We start from the raw sequence: 15,654 nt of genomic DNA, 5'->3' as shown, positions 1-15,654 counted from the left end.
GACATACTATTGTGTTTCTAGTGGGGAATGGGGGTGGGAGGGTATCATAACTTGAAGGGAAAAAAAGAGTATATAGAGAGAAAAGAGTAGAGAAAAGACAGAGGTTTAGACGACAACTGTAATTAGTGCATGAGACCTGGAAAAAGATGCAGCAAAAAAGGACTGAGAAGGAGTGGTTAGAGGACAGAACATCCTGGAGCAGGTAGTTAGCAGTGCCAAATACCACCTAGTTCAAGGATAAGGATCATGAAGAAGGTATTAGTTAAGCAATTAAGAGCTCATTGGTGACTTCGGAGGGAAAGCTAAGTGATAAGGTAGAAAGTCAGACTGCAGAAGACTTAAAAGGAATGAAAGAAAGGAAGTGAAGGAAGCAGTGTAGATGGCTTATTTAGGGATTTTAGCTGAAAAGGATAGGGGAGATATATAATAATAGCTGGCAGGCATGGTAGGGTATAGTGAGAGTTGTTTTTGTTTTTGTTTTTTTAAGGATAAGGGAGACATGGGCATGTTTGATGGCACCAGGGGAAAGAACCAGTAGATAGTCAGAGGCTGAAAACTGGAGAGGAAGGAAATGATTGAGGAGGCAATCCACCAGAGAAGATAGGCTACTTGTCAAATATATATGAGAAATAGCTAACATTTTGGAGTCAGGTTTTAAAAAGATCTTGAGAGGCTAGAACATTGGGTCAAATCTAATAAAATAACACTTAATGTATTAAAAAAATTATGTTCTATACTTGGGTTAAAAAAAACAATTTTATGGCATTAGTAACAAAGGTAAAAGTTGTAGTGAAGTAGATTTCAACCTCATATAAGAAAAGATTTCCTAAAAACTCAAGCTGCCTAAAAGTAGAATAAGCAGCCTCTGGAAATAATGGATTCCATCCCTCTGTTAGTTTCCACACTACAGTTGGATAAAACTTTGTTAGGGATGTTTTAGAATATGTGAAGGGAATTATGATTTTTTCATATTAATCGATATGATATGTGTAATGAATATACTAATAGATCAGATTTCTCAACAATTGCCTTTTCTAGTTTGTGATTCAGAATCAACAATGCAGCTTGAAATAATCAATCAAACCTTTGACAATGCTCACAATCACTGGCATTCTTGTGCCTGTGTACCTTAAACGAAGTGAGTCAAAGACTGCAGAACCTGTTCCTGTCACAGAACTCTGGTCCTGTGACCCACCAAGTCACCACTCCCAAAGACTGGACTCCAGAATTGTTGTATTGTCTTCCACTTGTGGGTTTGTCATGGGAAACCACTCAAAGCCCTGGGAAGGATTGTTTCTAATCCACCTTTTACCACCCCCCTTCCCATCGTGATTTATGTATAAAATTTCTATCTTCACTTCAGTGAGGTGGAATTCTGATCAGGAGAATTCCTGCTTTTCAAATCTGTTCCTCATAATGAAACTAATTAATTAAATAGCTATCTGATTATTGGCACTTTGTCTCTGGCCTGCTATTTCATCATCCTCAGGTTAGAGACTGGCTCAGTAAAATCCTGCTAGCAAGTATAATTCTAGTACAGCTTAGATTATTAGCCTCTAAGTCCTAATTATATAAATAAAACATACATTTTTGTTTATGGAGCCATTTTCTATTAGTGATTTTGGCCAATGAAGCTTAATGCTTAATCATACAGACCAAATGAATTCCAGAGATGAGACTCTAGAGGAAATTTCATTACACTACCTCCATTCAACTACTCCTAGTAAAAATCATATCAAAACACATACTGGATTCAAAGGAGGTCGTGATCGAATGAAGTCCAGGATGATTTCGTGAGCACTTTTTTTTAACCGAGGAGGAATATCACCATTCACCTAAAAGAAGAGAGAGAAGAAAATTCTGTTTTATCTATGTTTAGCAGTTAGTACATTCTAAGCATGTGACTACAGGCCAATCATTAAAGAGTTCTGAATCTAACTGCAATCTACATATAGGTTATAGGAGAAAAACACCATACTCAAGTACAATCTTTCTTCACAAATGAACAAATTATAAATATTCATTTTATGTTGATAACTAAAAATTTTAGTTTCTCTAATGGCTGATTCCAGAGAGGACTATTTAAAAGGGAACAAGCTTTGGAATTAATCCTAGTCCTATCATTTGGAAAGTTTTGTCAGACATACACATTCTAACACACTACTGAATTATCATATTAATTCCACAAAGAATTGGAAGCAGGATAAATGTAGGGCAAAAATAACATTGTCTTATAGTTGGATGCTTACTGCACAGCAGCTTCACTGACAAAGCTGTGGGAGCAAAGCTAAATATAAATGAATTAGTTTTACTTTGTTGGTGTGTACAGGACAAATCCTTGACCCCAACTATCTCTCAAATATATACCATTGGTCACAAAGGCAAATTAAATTGTGTGTATCATTTAAAGAAATCCACTATAACGAGTGGGAAAAAATCAATGCTCTACTAATTCTCAGTAACATTATTTTCATATGTGAAGAACAGATCACGTCGAAAAAAAATTTGAACTATAAAGAAAAGCAATGACAAGTCAGGAATTCCTTGCTGAAGCAACAGGAATGATAATTTATATTTATGTAGTGTTTCCTGACAACAGCACTCTAAGGGAAGCAATAGAACTATCCTCATTTTATAGATAACATGTAAAAGTGATTTGCCTATGATTACCCTAGTGAGGGAGAACCAGGAATAAAGCACAAGTCAAATCTCCTGACTTGGATTACAGTACTCTTTCCACTGTATAACATGGTCTCTGAAAATGTAGATTCATGAGAAGATAGCAAGACTTAATGAACTTTGATATGATTTCTAAAGGAAAAAGAGAACTTGGGCTTTCTAGTTAAAAAAAAATATTAAAAATACCAAAGAAAAGGAAAATGTCACATATATGTGCACACAGAGGGCACACACGCACACACACATGCAAGCACTAAAAAAAAACAAAAAGGAAATAAGCAAAGCCAAGAATACAACAAAATTCTACAAAGCAAGAGAACTGACTTAAATATAAAAAGCAATGTAAGATATACCAAAAGATGTCATAAAACCAATAGATGACACATTTAAAGAAATTAAACAAAAATTAACCTTGGCAAAAAAGTTTGGTTTTTTTTTTGAGACAAATGAAGAGCTTAAAGAAAGTAAAAATTTTAAGTGAAATTAAAGGAAGAATTAAGAGATACTAAAAATGATGAAGAGGGAATAAAAAAGAAAATGATCAATATAGAGATTATAATAAAAATAATAAACAGAATTAACTAATAATTAACTTGTTACAGTGGAGAATGGAATTAAAGCCCACATAAATAAATTGCAAAAATGCAAGAAGAAAAGGTAGAGTCAAATGACAGACTGTGTATATGTTTAGGTGCAGCAATTTCAAAATAAATGAATAGCCCAGAAAAATTAGGAAAAGAAAAAAAATTAACATGATATTTCAGGGAAAAATTACCACCAAATTTGAAAAATACAAATAGAATTAATGTGTTATATGAAATGACTAATTTGTAAATTATAATCAGTACACATAATATATATTAGCTTACATAAGCTAGAGCTATATATATTATCTTCCAGTTTGAAATGATCTGAGAGATCTAAAATCTAGTATTATGGTTACTGAGGTTTGTAATCAGACTAAAATGAATTCTCTCTATATAGTCAGACAAGTTGTCATCTATTCTATGGTGAAAATTTTCAGTGTTTCCAGTTCTTTGCCATTACAAAGAGCTGCTATACATATTTCTATAAATATAGGATCTCTTCATCTTTCTTTGATTTCTTTGGAGTACTGACCAAGTTGTGATATTACTGGGTCAATGTAGGAATTTGTTTTACTGAACTCATTAATTATTAACAACGTTTTGTTTTATTTTGGGGGGAGGAAGACGTAGGAAGTAAAAAAATGCTTGCTAATTGAAAAAATAATAATAAAAGAAAAAGAAATCTCCAGTCATTGGGAAACTTTATTTTTTTTCTTTTCAAATGGTATTAAGATTTTAAAAATCATTTAAGGTAATTTGTTTCAACTTTGTTAAAAGTCTAAGCATAAAGTATGAGGAAAACAATATATATTTAATTTATAACATATATAATATATATAATTTCATAATAATTTAGTGTTCTATACAGAACAGAATGCAGTACTGGGATTGGTATTAGTGTAATGAGGGACTTGCCAACAAGTCCCTAGAGCATGCACAAAATTCTTCTTTACCTCTCTTCAGCTTTTACACCGGTGACACTATTTCCTTAATACATTCTTCTCTCTTGATTTTCCTGACATTGCTTTCTCCTGATTCTCTTCTTTACCTATCTGACCATTCCTTTTCCATATCCTTTGCTGGATCTTCATTCAAGTTACACTCACACATGAGTTATCTCCCAAGGTTCATTGCTTGGGCTTTCTCCCTCTATACTATTTCACTTGGTGATCTCATCAGTACCCAAGAATTCTATTGTCTCAATGTAGATGATTCTCATATCTCTTTGTCCAGCCCCAACCTCCTTCCTGACCTCCAATCTCACATGTCATTCAGTCATTTTTCAGTTGTGTCCAACTCTATGTGACCCCATTAGGGGTTTTCTTGGCAGAGATACTGGAGTAGTTTGCCATTCCCTTCTCCAACTCATTTTACAGATAAGGAAACTGAGGCAAACAGGGTTACATGACTTGCCCAAGGTCACACAGCTATTGTGTCTGAGGCCACATTTGAACTCAGAAAGATGAGTCTTCCTGACTCTGGGCATGATGCTCTATCCACTGCAATACCTAGCTTCATGACCCACTGTCCATTGGACACCTAAAATTGGATGTCCCATATACATCTTAATATGTACAAAAAGGAATTCATTATGTTTCCCACCTAGACACTTGCCTCTTCCCAACTTCCCTATCACTTTTGAAAGCATCCCACTCTCCCAAGTCACCAGGCTTACAATCCAAGTATCATCCTCAACTCTACATTCTCATCCCCTTTCCCATCACCATATTCAATCAGCTGCCAAGTCCTGCTGAGTTTACCTTTCCAGCAACTCCTGTATTTCTCCTTTCTCTACTCACATTGACACTTGGTGTAAGTCCTCATTACCTCATAGCTGGACTATTATAAAAGCCTACTGGTTGGCCTCCCCTCCACAAGCCTCTCCTTACTCCAGCCTATCTTTTACTCACCTATCAAAGTAATCTACCAAGTGTACAGGTCTAACCAAATCATTTTCGCTACGAGCACTCCACCGTTCCATGAACTCCAGTGCCTTCCTATTACCTCCAGGACCAAATAAAATCTTCTGTGTAACTTTTAAAGCCCTTTATTACCTGATCCCTTCCTACCTTTCCAGTCTTCTTACACCTTACTTCCTTCTATGTAGTCTATGATTCAGTGACACCGTTCTTCCTCATGTGACTCACAAAAGATACTCCATCTCTTGGCTTCATATGCACTTTCAATGGGGGTCCCCCAGACCTGGAGTTCTCTTGCTCTTCTTCTCTGTTTCCTAGCTTCCCTGGATTTCTCAGTGAAAGCAAGAGGTCTTTCTTTCCCAATGCCCCTTAATGCTAATGCCTTCCTTGTGTAATCATCTTCAAGTTATCCTTCATATTTGCATGTTAACTCACACATTAGACTGTGATCTCCTTGAGAGCAGGGGCTGTTTTTGCTTTTCTTTGTTATCTCCTGTACTTAGTGAAAGTCCTAGCACGTAGTAAGCGCTTACTAAATTTCTGATGACTTGACTTGCCTTGTCTGTCATCAGTACCAGAACAGGGAGGTTGGTGAGTCTGAGTCTGGAAATGAATGAGAGTGGGGCCCTTTCTCTTCCCACTTCAGAGTTGAGCAAGTATCCTCCTATTGTTTCCTGCTACATTACTGTGAGGGAATGAAAAGCCTTTTAATTGGCTGCAGAGCCAGCAGTGGGGGGCACATACAAAAGGCTCAAACAAAGGAACCTGAAGCTTTCCAGTGAGGGGGAAGAAAAGCTAGCTTTTTTCACCTCCAGGGTGGGGTTAAGAAAAGACAGAGGCCTGCCCACAGGAGTGACCCGCTGCTGCCCACTTTATTTCCCCACCAGGCCACCACATGTTTGTGAATGCACAACACCTTTGTTTCTTCTAACTCATGTTTATTTTTTTTCTGAATATAGGTGAATGACTATCCAAGAAGGATTGGATGAGATAATGACCTTATGAGCTTTGAAAAGTAAAAGAGGCATCAAAAATCCCCTTTCAAATGGAGCTGATGGGGTGTGGGCCCAAGCCTGAGACCTTCATCCCTTGACCCAAAAAGAATCTGGCTCCCATTTGTCTAAGGGCCCCAGAAAGCCCTTAAACTTTTCTTGATCCCACTGGGGTCTCAAGAGGTTCCTAATCTCTCCTTATCTCCCTTTGAAAGCCCTAGCCCCACCTTTTGATCTTATTCAGATGCCTTTCAAACTTCTTCTTTCCAGTTCCCTTCACTATCTATTCCCCTTGCCTATTCAATCTCTCAGACTTTCCAATTGGAATTCTCCCTAAGTTACCTAGACCCTTTTCCCAGCCCCTCCTCTGGTCACCCAAAGTTACTTTAGTGTATATAAGATCCCGTTACTAATGTTCAGATTCCTTAAGAGTCTGGCCAGTATAGTTTATCTCTAACAAACTTTTTCTCTAGCTGAAAGAAGATTTTGGTTGAATTCATTCAGGCAGGGCCCATGTGTCGTGATCTCGGGGTCACAGCACCCCTAAACCTCTAGACCTCATCAGAGCCAGTAGTAGCAATAGCCAAGTGCAGGAGGTGGGTAGGGGCAGCCCAGAACAATAACCTGCTGGACCTAGAACAGCAAAGAACTGACCCAACAGCCAACATCTGTCCATTCGCTATACCAAATCCAGAAGTGAACTTGATAAGAACTCTTTAAAGGGATAAAAGGACTTACCCCATTGAGGGGGCAGGCAATGTTTTGCAACAACTTTAAGTTTGAGTTCACCCTCCCAGGGACTGAGTAAGTGTGTAGAGAGGAGAGTGTGTCTGAGTTCAGGGAGATATTACTGTACTTTTGGTCCATTCTATACCTTTTCATTAAATATTCCTCTGTAAAAGCTAATAAGGGAGGTGTACCTAGCCATCCTCTGAGGACTCTACTGCTGGTCAATGAAAGTAGGGGTTAGAAGAACGAATTTCCCAGAGCATTAGAATATAGCTAGGTCCTAAATAGTGAGAATAATGAATTCCCTAAAGTGGTTGTTTTGAAGAAAAACCTATGTAAAATATGATAATTGATTCTAGCTCAATTGAAATATATAACATGAATTTGAATAATGTAACCACATTATAGGATTCTTACTACAGTTAGGAATCCCATGAAGTAGATGCATGTATATGAATTTTCACTATTACAAGTCAGAATTATATAAAATATGGCAATTAGTTCCAGCCTAATAGAAATATGCACAGGAATTTGAACAATGCAATCACTTCAGGGGATTCATTATTTATCCTCATAATCAGGTCCTAGCTGTGTTCAGACCTAGTTGTATAACAACAAACTTTCAGAAAAACAGGTATCACCATAGAATCACAAGATTTAGAGCTTTCAAGGCATGTCATTCAGACAATATCAGAGGTCCGACCCACTCCATCTTGCAGCTCTGGGAATTTTATCTGATTTTATGACATGCCTGGAATACTCTACACCCTCACAGATGCCTCCTGCCTTCTCTGGCTTCCTTTAAGTCTCGACTAAAAAGACTGTCCTCAGCCCCTCTTAATTCTAATGCCTTCCTTTTCTTATTTCCTATTTATCCTTTATATAACTAGTATATATCCTTTATATACTCACTGTCTCCTCCATTAGACTGTGAGCTCCTTCAGGGCAGGGACTATCTTTTGTCTCTTTTTTCATCCCGAGTGCTTAACACATTGCTTGGAACACAGGAGGCACTTAATAAATGTTTATTAATTGATCATATCATACGGCTTTCTAGCTCAAGCTCCAGGGGCTCCCAATTGCCTCCAGGATAAAAACACATTTCTCTGTTTGACATTTGAAGCTTTTCACAACATGGCTCCATCCTGTCTTCCCAAGTTTATTCCACATTGCCCTCCTCCACACACTCAACATTTCAGCCAAATTTGCCTATTTGATATTCTCTGAACACAACATTCCATCTCCCATCTTTGTAAAAGTTACTCTTCATGCCCAGAATCTTTCCTCATCTCTGTCTCAAAGAACAGCTTTTTCCTCAGGCTTAGTTCAAGAACCACGTCCTGTACAAGAAGCCCTGATTTCCCCTCCCTCCAATTGAGACTCCCCTACCCCCTAAAATTACCTTATATTTACTTTCTATATAGTTTATATTTCTCTGTCTTCAGTCCATTCCCATTCCCCATAGAATGCAAGTTCCTTAAAAACAGGCATGTTTAGTTTTTGTCTTTGCAGACCCAGGACCTAGCATAGAGCCTAGTATATAGTGCCATTAAATTTATTTTTAAAGAATGAATGCTCAAGGTCACAAAGTAATAGCAGAATTCAACATAGATCTTCTGACAGCAAATACGTTATTTTTTCTTCACACTACATATACCACAGTACAACCCTTATAGCTGAACTCTTGGGACAAAATAAATACAAACAGAAAAGTATAGTACATAGTATTTGGGCATGTGCAAAAAATAGGATTCATTCTTATGGTTTATGAAAATATTTAGTTTCAAACAAAACACATATTAACATTGATGGAAGACAATAAAAACAGTCTTTGCTTTGAATAGCCACCAAATAGAAATACTATGGAGTAAATGTTGAAAAAGATTTCTGTATTTTATAGAATGAAGTATTAACACTACTCAAAAACTGGCATGAGTTGCCACAACCAATTCACAAGCAGAAAAATACAGGCCTATTTAGAGTAGAAGAGAAACAAGGACATTATTTTTATTCACTTAAGCACTCATCACCTTTAAGTTCAAAGAAATGTACCTCAATATGTCACTGGCATTTCAAACTCAACATATCTAAAACAAAACTCATCTTTCCTCCTATCTCTCCTCCCAATTTCTCCATCTGAGTTGAGTACTACTTTCTATTCACCCAAGTTTGCAATCTTGAAGCAATCCTGACTTTTCATTCTCTTTCAATACCTGCAGTTGTCATGTCTTACCAATTCTACCTCCATAATATTTCTTGTAACCATGCCCTTCTCTCTACTTTGCACATATTAGTTCAGTTCCTCACCACTTCTTGAAGAGACCAGTGGTCTCTAACTTTTTTTTTTAATTTTTTTAGGCAATTGGGGTTAAGTGACTTGCCCAGGGTCACACAGCTAGTAAGTGTCAAGTGTTTGGTCTGAGGCCGGATTTGAACTCAGGTCATCCTGACTTCAGGGTTGGTGCTCTATCTACTGTGCTACCTAGCTGCCCCGGTCCCTAACTTTTTAAATCCTACATCCCCACCAACAAAAAAATTTTTAAGCATACACACATAAAATATACACATATTTTATATAATATACATGTACTACTCTAACAATACATCGTCAACATTAAAAAAATCCACAAATTAGAAATTAAGTAAGAAAATGATGAAATGAGTATCTTAAAAATAAATTTTAATTCCTTAATAGTACAAAACTTTTTTGCTTTTAAAGAACAATGTAACTGAATATGCTTTTCTTATTTTAAAGTAGATTTTAATGCTACTGTTGGTTTTATCTTACATCACTAAATTTCTCCCAGTATTTCTCCTCCTAAAAGGAGTGAAAATGGAGTAAAGGGAGAAAGGAACTAAGAAATACCTTTTTTTGTGAGAGGCTATATTTTGGGAAAACAAATCCTTTGCAATTCAAAGATATTTGGGAAAAGGCTTGTATTCAGTGAAAACGTCAAATCATAGATTTTTTTTAAAAATTGAAATTGTATAATATTTTTGCTTCTTCTATTTGCTTCTCACATGAAGACTATGACTGCTATGCTAATCTCTCTGTGGCTTTGTCCTTAGTCATAAAACAGGCCTAAACTACCCGATCTCTAAGGTCCCTTCCAGCTCTGTGACTCTACTACAAAATTTGAAAGCAGTTACACAGTCACCTGAAGTTTTTTCTTTTCCAGGCTAAACTTCCTCAATTGTTTAAATTGATGATATGGTATGATTTCTAAGCTCTTCACCATCCTGGTTGCTTCCACTAAAGCTCTCCAGCTAAGCAATAATTTTTCTAAAATGTGGTGCCCAGAGTACCTAACATCACCACAAAAAAAACCAACTCCCCCAAAACTAGTTATATTTTAATAGAACATATTAATGATATTAACAGTTATTTCACAATCAGCTGTCTCTGTGGAATTAAATTATGGACTGGGAGAGCAAAGGTCAAAATTAATAACAAGTCAGAAGAAAGGATAAGAGTGAGAAGAAGATACAATTCCAACCTGACTTATTTAAAAAAATTATCAACTACAAAAAAGTAAAGTGTAAAAAAAAAACACTGAAAAAGATATTGAATCCACCATTTCTTTTATTTAAATTTCCCCTTTTATTATTTCATATTTATAATCTGTGTTCAGTGTAAATCAATTCCATAGCATGAGGGTAGTTATGTGATTCAAAGTATAAAGATACAAGCACAATGTACAATAATCTCATAGAGCAGAATGCAAAAGAATGTCCATTCCCCCACACAAAAGCTTGAGACATTTTGCATTGGAATGTTTCAGGACTGGCTGCTACAGACATTAATATTCATTGCTTGTCTATGAAATCAGGATACTACAGTCATATCGGATATTAGAAAATCTAAGCAACAGTATATATGAACCAATAATCAAAAATTGAGGCATTTGTAAAATATTTACTTTTCTGGATGAAGCTTGCTTTAGTCTAAGTACAAGGTTTTATTAAATAAAAATAGTGAATGATAGTTTCGAATGAAGTTTTTTTCAATTTACAAAGAGTTTTTAAAGTATTTAAAGAAATAACATAAAATAGGACTTGTGAATTTCAAATGATATGATTAAATTCCCAGTCCTTACATTAAAAATATTCTATTTTTGTAAATATTTGGCATCCATTTATTTTGCCTCTTAAGTTTTAAGACTCTGACAAAACCTTTAAAATGTACTATTATCAAATGAAAGTTAATCAAGATTTACAGAAATAAATCCAGTGTCTGACAGTTACTCAAGAGATCATGTATTCAAAATTCTTTGAAATTAAGAAGATATATGACACATGACATTTGGCGGGATCTAACTGGAATGTGTCTCTATTCTTTGACTTGATTCTACTTAAGCCACATTTACTAATTAAGGTTTTACTTTGGAAAGGCACCAATACATCCGTGCTTTGGCACATGCCATACTTTATAAGATTTAAGTGCAATGTCAAATCCAAAGCCTCAGACAAAATATTTCAGTTATGAGAACAACATTTTAAAAATTACCAAGATTATATATGATCGTTAAATTAGCACTGCTTAAATACATAGATTGATGTTTATGTTCTTTTTAATGTACATATAAATAGAAATATGGAAGCTTTTTATATTGTCTGTCTAATCATTCATGGTCATAAAAAGTCAATAAACCAAAGTAATAATGGAGATTTTATCCCATACCCTGGGGTCCTTCTATTTTTGAGCAAGTCAAAAGTATTCTTGATTTCTGACACTGATTTTAACACTGGAGTCCAATATCATTTAAACCTGCTCAAGTCTTAAGAGTTTTTTTGGTTTTAGTAAGTAAAATTTGGGATATGAGTCTATGACCTCTAGATTCAATTTATGTCCAAATTAAGTGGTGGAATAGAGTGAATTTGGTAAAGATGTCTTGACTCTTGCTTTGAGGACTTGTAGATGCAGTTATATTAGTTAGGCAGAGTTAATGAAGCATAACTATTTGGTTACCCAAGTTTCTCAACAGTAGAGATGCAGAAAAAAAGGAGAAAGAGAGAAACAAGAAGCTGGCAATTGACTATAGTTTCAGTGGAGTGACTGGGTTAAAAGCTTCAGGGAGTTCTCTGGTCAGTGAAATCTCATTCTTCCCCTATATTAAAGCAATAAAATCTTTTACTCTCCAGGGAAGGGAGAGTAATAGAGGGGTCTGATTGCTGTTTGTATGCAGATTTTAAAGTCTTTAAATAAGCCTTGGGAGCTGTACCCTCCAAAAAGCCCACTAGGATATTTCAGCATATAAATGTAAACATGTAAATCATACTTCCATCATAATTTGGAAATGTACATCAAACAGATTACACTTCAATTGCAGATTTAGTCTTTCTTTAGTTTGTAATGCTATACCTTTCTACAAATGGGGAAAAGATTCCCTTTCCTCCCTGTCCCCTCCCCCACATAACAGACATTTAATAAATCAAAGTTTATTGACTAATTGAATGTTTACTGACGAACTGACTGAGAAGCATGTGCTTCCCAGATCTATTTATCTAGCCTTAACCTCTTTCCTGACTTTTGATCTTGTTTCACCAATAGATGCCTTTGAACATCTCAGACTGGATGTCTTAATAGACACCTTGAACTCCACATATTTAAAACAGATCTCATTGTCTTTTTCCTCAAACACTCCCTTCTTCCCAACATTCCTAGTACTTTTGATGGTTATCACCTTTCTCCCAGTCTCCCAGGCTCTCAACCCAAGTGTAGTCCTTGATTTTTCACTCTCTCTCATCCGCCCCACCTCCCCCATTTCAGTTACCAATCCTACCTTCCTAACATCCCGGCATACATCCCCTTCTCTATTCACACTTCCATTTGCTACAATCTTTCATTACCTCATATCCAGACTACTGCAATATCTGCTGTTTGGTCCTCCTTCCTCAAGTCTCCCCCCATTCTAGTCCATCCTACATTCAGCTACCAAAGTAATCTTCCTAAGGTGCTGGTCTGTTTGTGCGTCACTCCCCACCTTCTCTCCCTAGCCCAAACTCCATTCAATAAATTCTAGTGCCTCCCTATTACCTCTAGGAGTAAATATAAAATTTTCTGTTTGCTTTTAGAGCCCTTCATAACCTGGCCCCTTCCCACTTTTCCTTATTCCCCTCCCCTCCAGGCAGGCTATGATTGAGTGACACTGGCCTTCTTGATATAATTCACATAAGCCACTCATCTCATAGCTCCACACACATTTTCCCTAGAGGTCTTGGAATTCTCTCCCTCCTCATCTTGGTTTTCTGGCTTCCTTCAAGATTCCACTCAAATGTTTCTTTGCAAGAGGTCTTTCTTAGTCTCTGTCTCTGTTAGTGCTTTCCTTTCTCAGATTATCTCCAATTTGCTGTATATGTATGTATGTATGTATGTTTGTATGTGTGTATATGCATGAGCGCTCTCTATCATGTGTGTGAGGGTGTATACATATATACCCACACATATACACATCTTGTTTGTACATAATTATTTACATGTTACCTCATCTATTACAGTGAGCTCCTAGAAAGGAAGGGCTGTTTTTGTCCTTATTAGTATCCCGTGTTTTGCACAGTGCTTGGCACATAAGTGCTTTATAAATGCTTGATGACTTTCCTGATCCCCTCAGGGACTTGTACTTATCTTCCTACAGATTACATTGTATTTACTTTGTAGCTATTTTGCATATAGAGGCCTAAGTGTCTTTTCCCTCCACAGAACGTAAACTCCTTGAGGACAGGCACTTTTACTGTCGTCTTTGTATTCACAGAATTTAACATTGTGTCTAGGTTCAGTGAGGACTTAATAAATGCTTATAACAGTGACTGACTGTTTCATTACTCAGTTAAATTTACCATAGACTTCATGTAGAGTAGGTCTCAAGACTGGAGTTTTATGATACTTTAAAATATTATTACCTTCAATCATGTTATTTCCAGGACAGAAACAGTCACAAAAGAATGTTTCTTGTGTCTTCCCACACTTTAGAGCACTGACTTTGTGGTGTGGGGATGCCATCCTCAGACTTGGCTGGTTATTTTTGGATAGGTATTGAAATATTTGGTTTATTGATTTTAATTATCTCAAAGGCTGCAAAGTTTCCTTTGTTTTATACAAGACATACAACACTATGAATATGGAAGTGTTGGGACTAAGTTTCCTCTTCACTAGAAAGGCCACCAGAAAGGATCACAGATTTAGAAATGGAAGGGATTTTAGAAGCCATCAAGCCAAACTATCTTATTTTAGTGAAAAGAAACTGAGGCACAGAAAGGTTAAGTAGACTGTCCAGGGTTATATAGCTAGAAAGTATTGGAGGCAGCACTTGAATGCAGATCTTTGTCTCTCTAACTGCGAACAATTTGTTATGTACTAACTAGATGCACCTTTTCCTTGGTTGATTATTTACAGGAGACATCTAGCAGACAGGGAAAACACTGCTGCTAACTGCCAGCTAGCTCAATCCTAATGTATACCCAAATATTCCTACACTCTTCCTTCTTTTGGGACAACATAATTTTTTTCAACAGAGCAAGCACATTCGTCTTAAGAAAGAGTAGTTGTCCATGTCCATCAGAAGAGAACATAAAAACATTCTCTACTGTTTTGTTGTTGTCGTTCACTCGTTTCAGTCGTGTTCAACTCTTCATTTTACCCCTTTAAGGGCTTTCTTGGCAAAGATACTGCAGTACTTTGCCATTTCCTTCTCCAGCTCATTTTACAGATGAGAAAACTGAGGCACACAGGGTAAAGTGACTTGATCACGGTCAAACAGCTAGTAAATGTCTGAGGCCGGATCTAAACTCAGGTCTTCCTGACTCCAGGCCCAGCGCTCTATCCACTGCGCCACCTAGCTGCCCATTCTCTACTGTAACAGAGAACATTGAAAGGTAGGAATCAACAAAAGACGACCAAAGCTTTGGATACAATAAGATCTTTCAAACATCCTAGTTATTATGTAGCATAGAGAAGTTCCTAGTCATTGTGTAACATAGAGTAGATGACTATTTCTTAGGAACCCTATTACATCAAAGAAATAAGGTATTATTTTAAATTGGGCCAAATATAAATTTTCAAGCATTTTTCACATTATAGTTTTTTAAGAAGGAAGACATAATGAATGTTAAATAAAACTCTTTCCCTAATTTTCAACCAATCCTTATCCATTGGCTCCTCCCATGCCCCCATCCTTAACAACATCTTCACTGGACCCCTTTCATCCCCTGAAGCCAAAGTCCTATAACTATTCTCTATTTCAATCACCAAACTCCTAGAAAAACAAAACAAAACAAAAAACCTCTTCCATTATCCAGTGCCTCCACTTTCTCACCTCCCACTCACTTTCTAAGCCCTTTGAAAACAGGCCATGGGTCCACACAGTCAAACTGAAATCACTCTCTTCAATATCAACAATGACCTCTTCACTAAATTCAAAGGCCTCTTCTCAGCCCTTAGTTCTATGCAGCATTTGACACTATTGACCACTCTCTTCTGGATGTTTTTTTTTTCCCAGAGTTTTCATAACACTCACTGCTTTGTCATGGTTCTCTTGTCCGTCAGACCAATCTTTTGCAGGATTATCTTTCATGTTCTGACTCCTTTGCTCTATTTGGGGCACTCTCCTCTATTCTCTCCACACTCTTTCTCTTGGTAATCTTACCAGTTCTTATGGATTCAATTCTAAATAGATGAATCCAGTCCTCATCTCTCTCCTAACTACAGTTCCTTATCTCCAACTGCTTGCTGGACATCAACCTAGACATCTC

The 15,654-nt window shown here is 36.6% G+C and overlaps 1 protein-coding gene across 1 annotated transcript in view; it reads right to left on the bottom strand.

Moving 5' to 3' along the window:
* LOC114054194 (protein spire homolog 1-like) overlaps positions 1 to 15,654 on the bottom strand; it is a 137,079-nt gene that overhangs the window by 51,742 nt on the left and 69,683 nt on the right. The window contains exon 5 of the mRNA XM_027877358.1: positions 1,749 to 1,835. Coding sequence (XP_027733159.1) covers positions 1,749 to 1,835 — 87 coding nt within the window. The remainder of the gene's footprint in view (positions 1 to 1,748; positions 1,836 to 15,654) is intronic.

This window comes from Vombatus ursinus, unplaced genomic scaffold (assembly GCF_900497805.2).
Source record: "Vombatus ursinus unplaced genomic scaffold, bare-nosed wombat genome assembly UNPS02014812.1, whole genome shotgun sequence".
In the NCBI taxonomy this organism is placed as follows: Eukaryota; Metazoa; Chordata; class Mammalia; order Diprotodontia; family Vombatidae; genus Vombatus; species Vombatus ursinus.
Note: the sequence above shows the minus strand (reverse complement) of the source record. Positions and strands in the feature narration are given on the sequence as shown.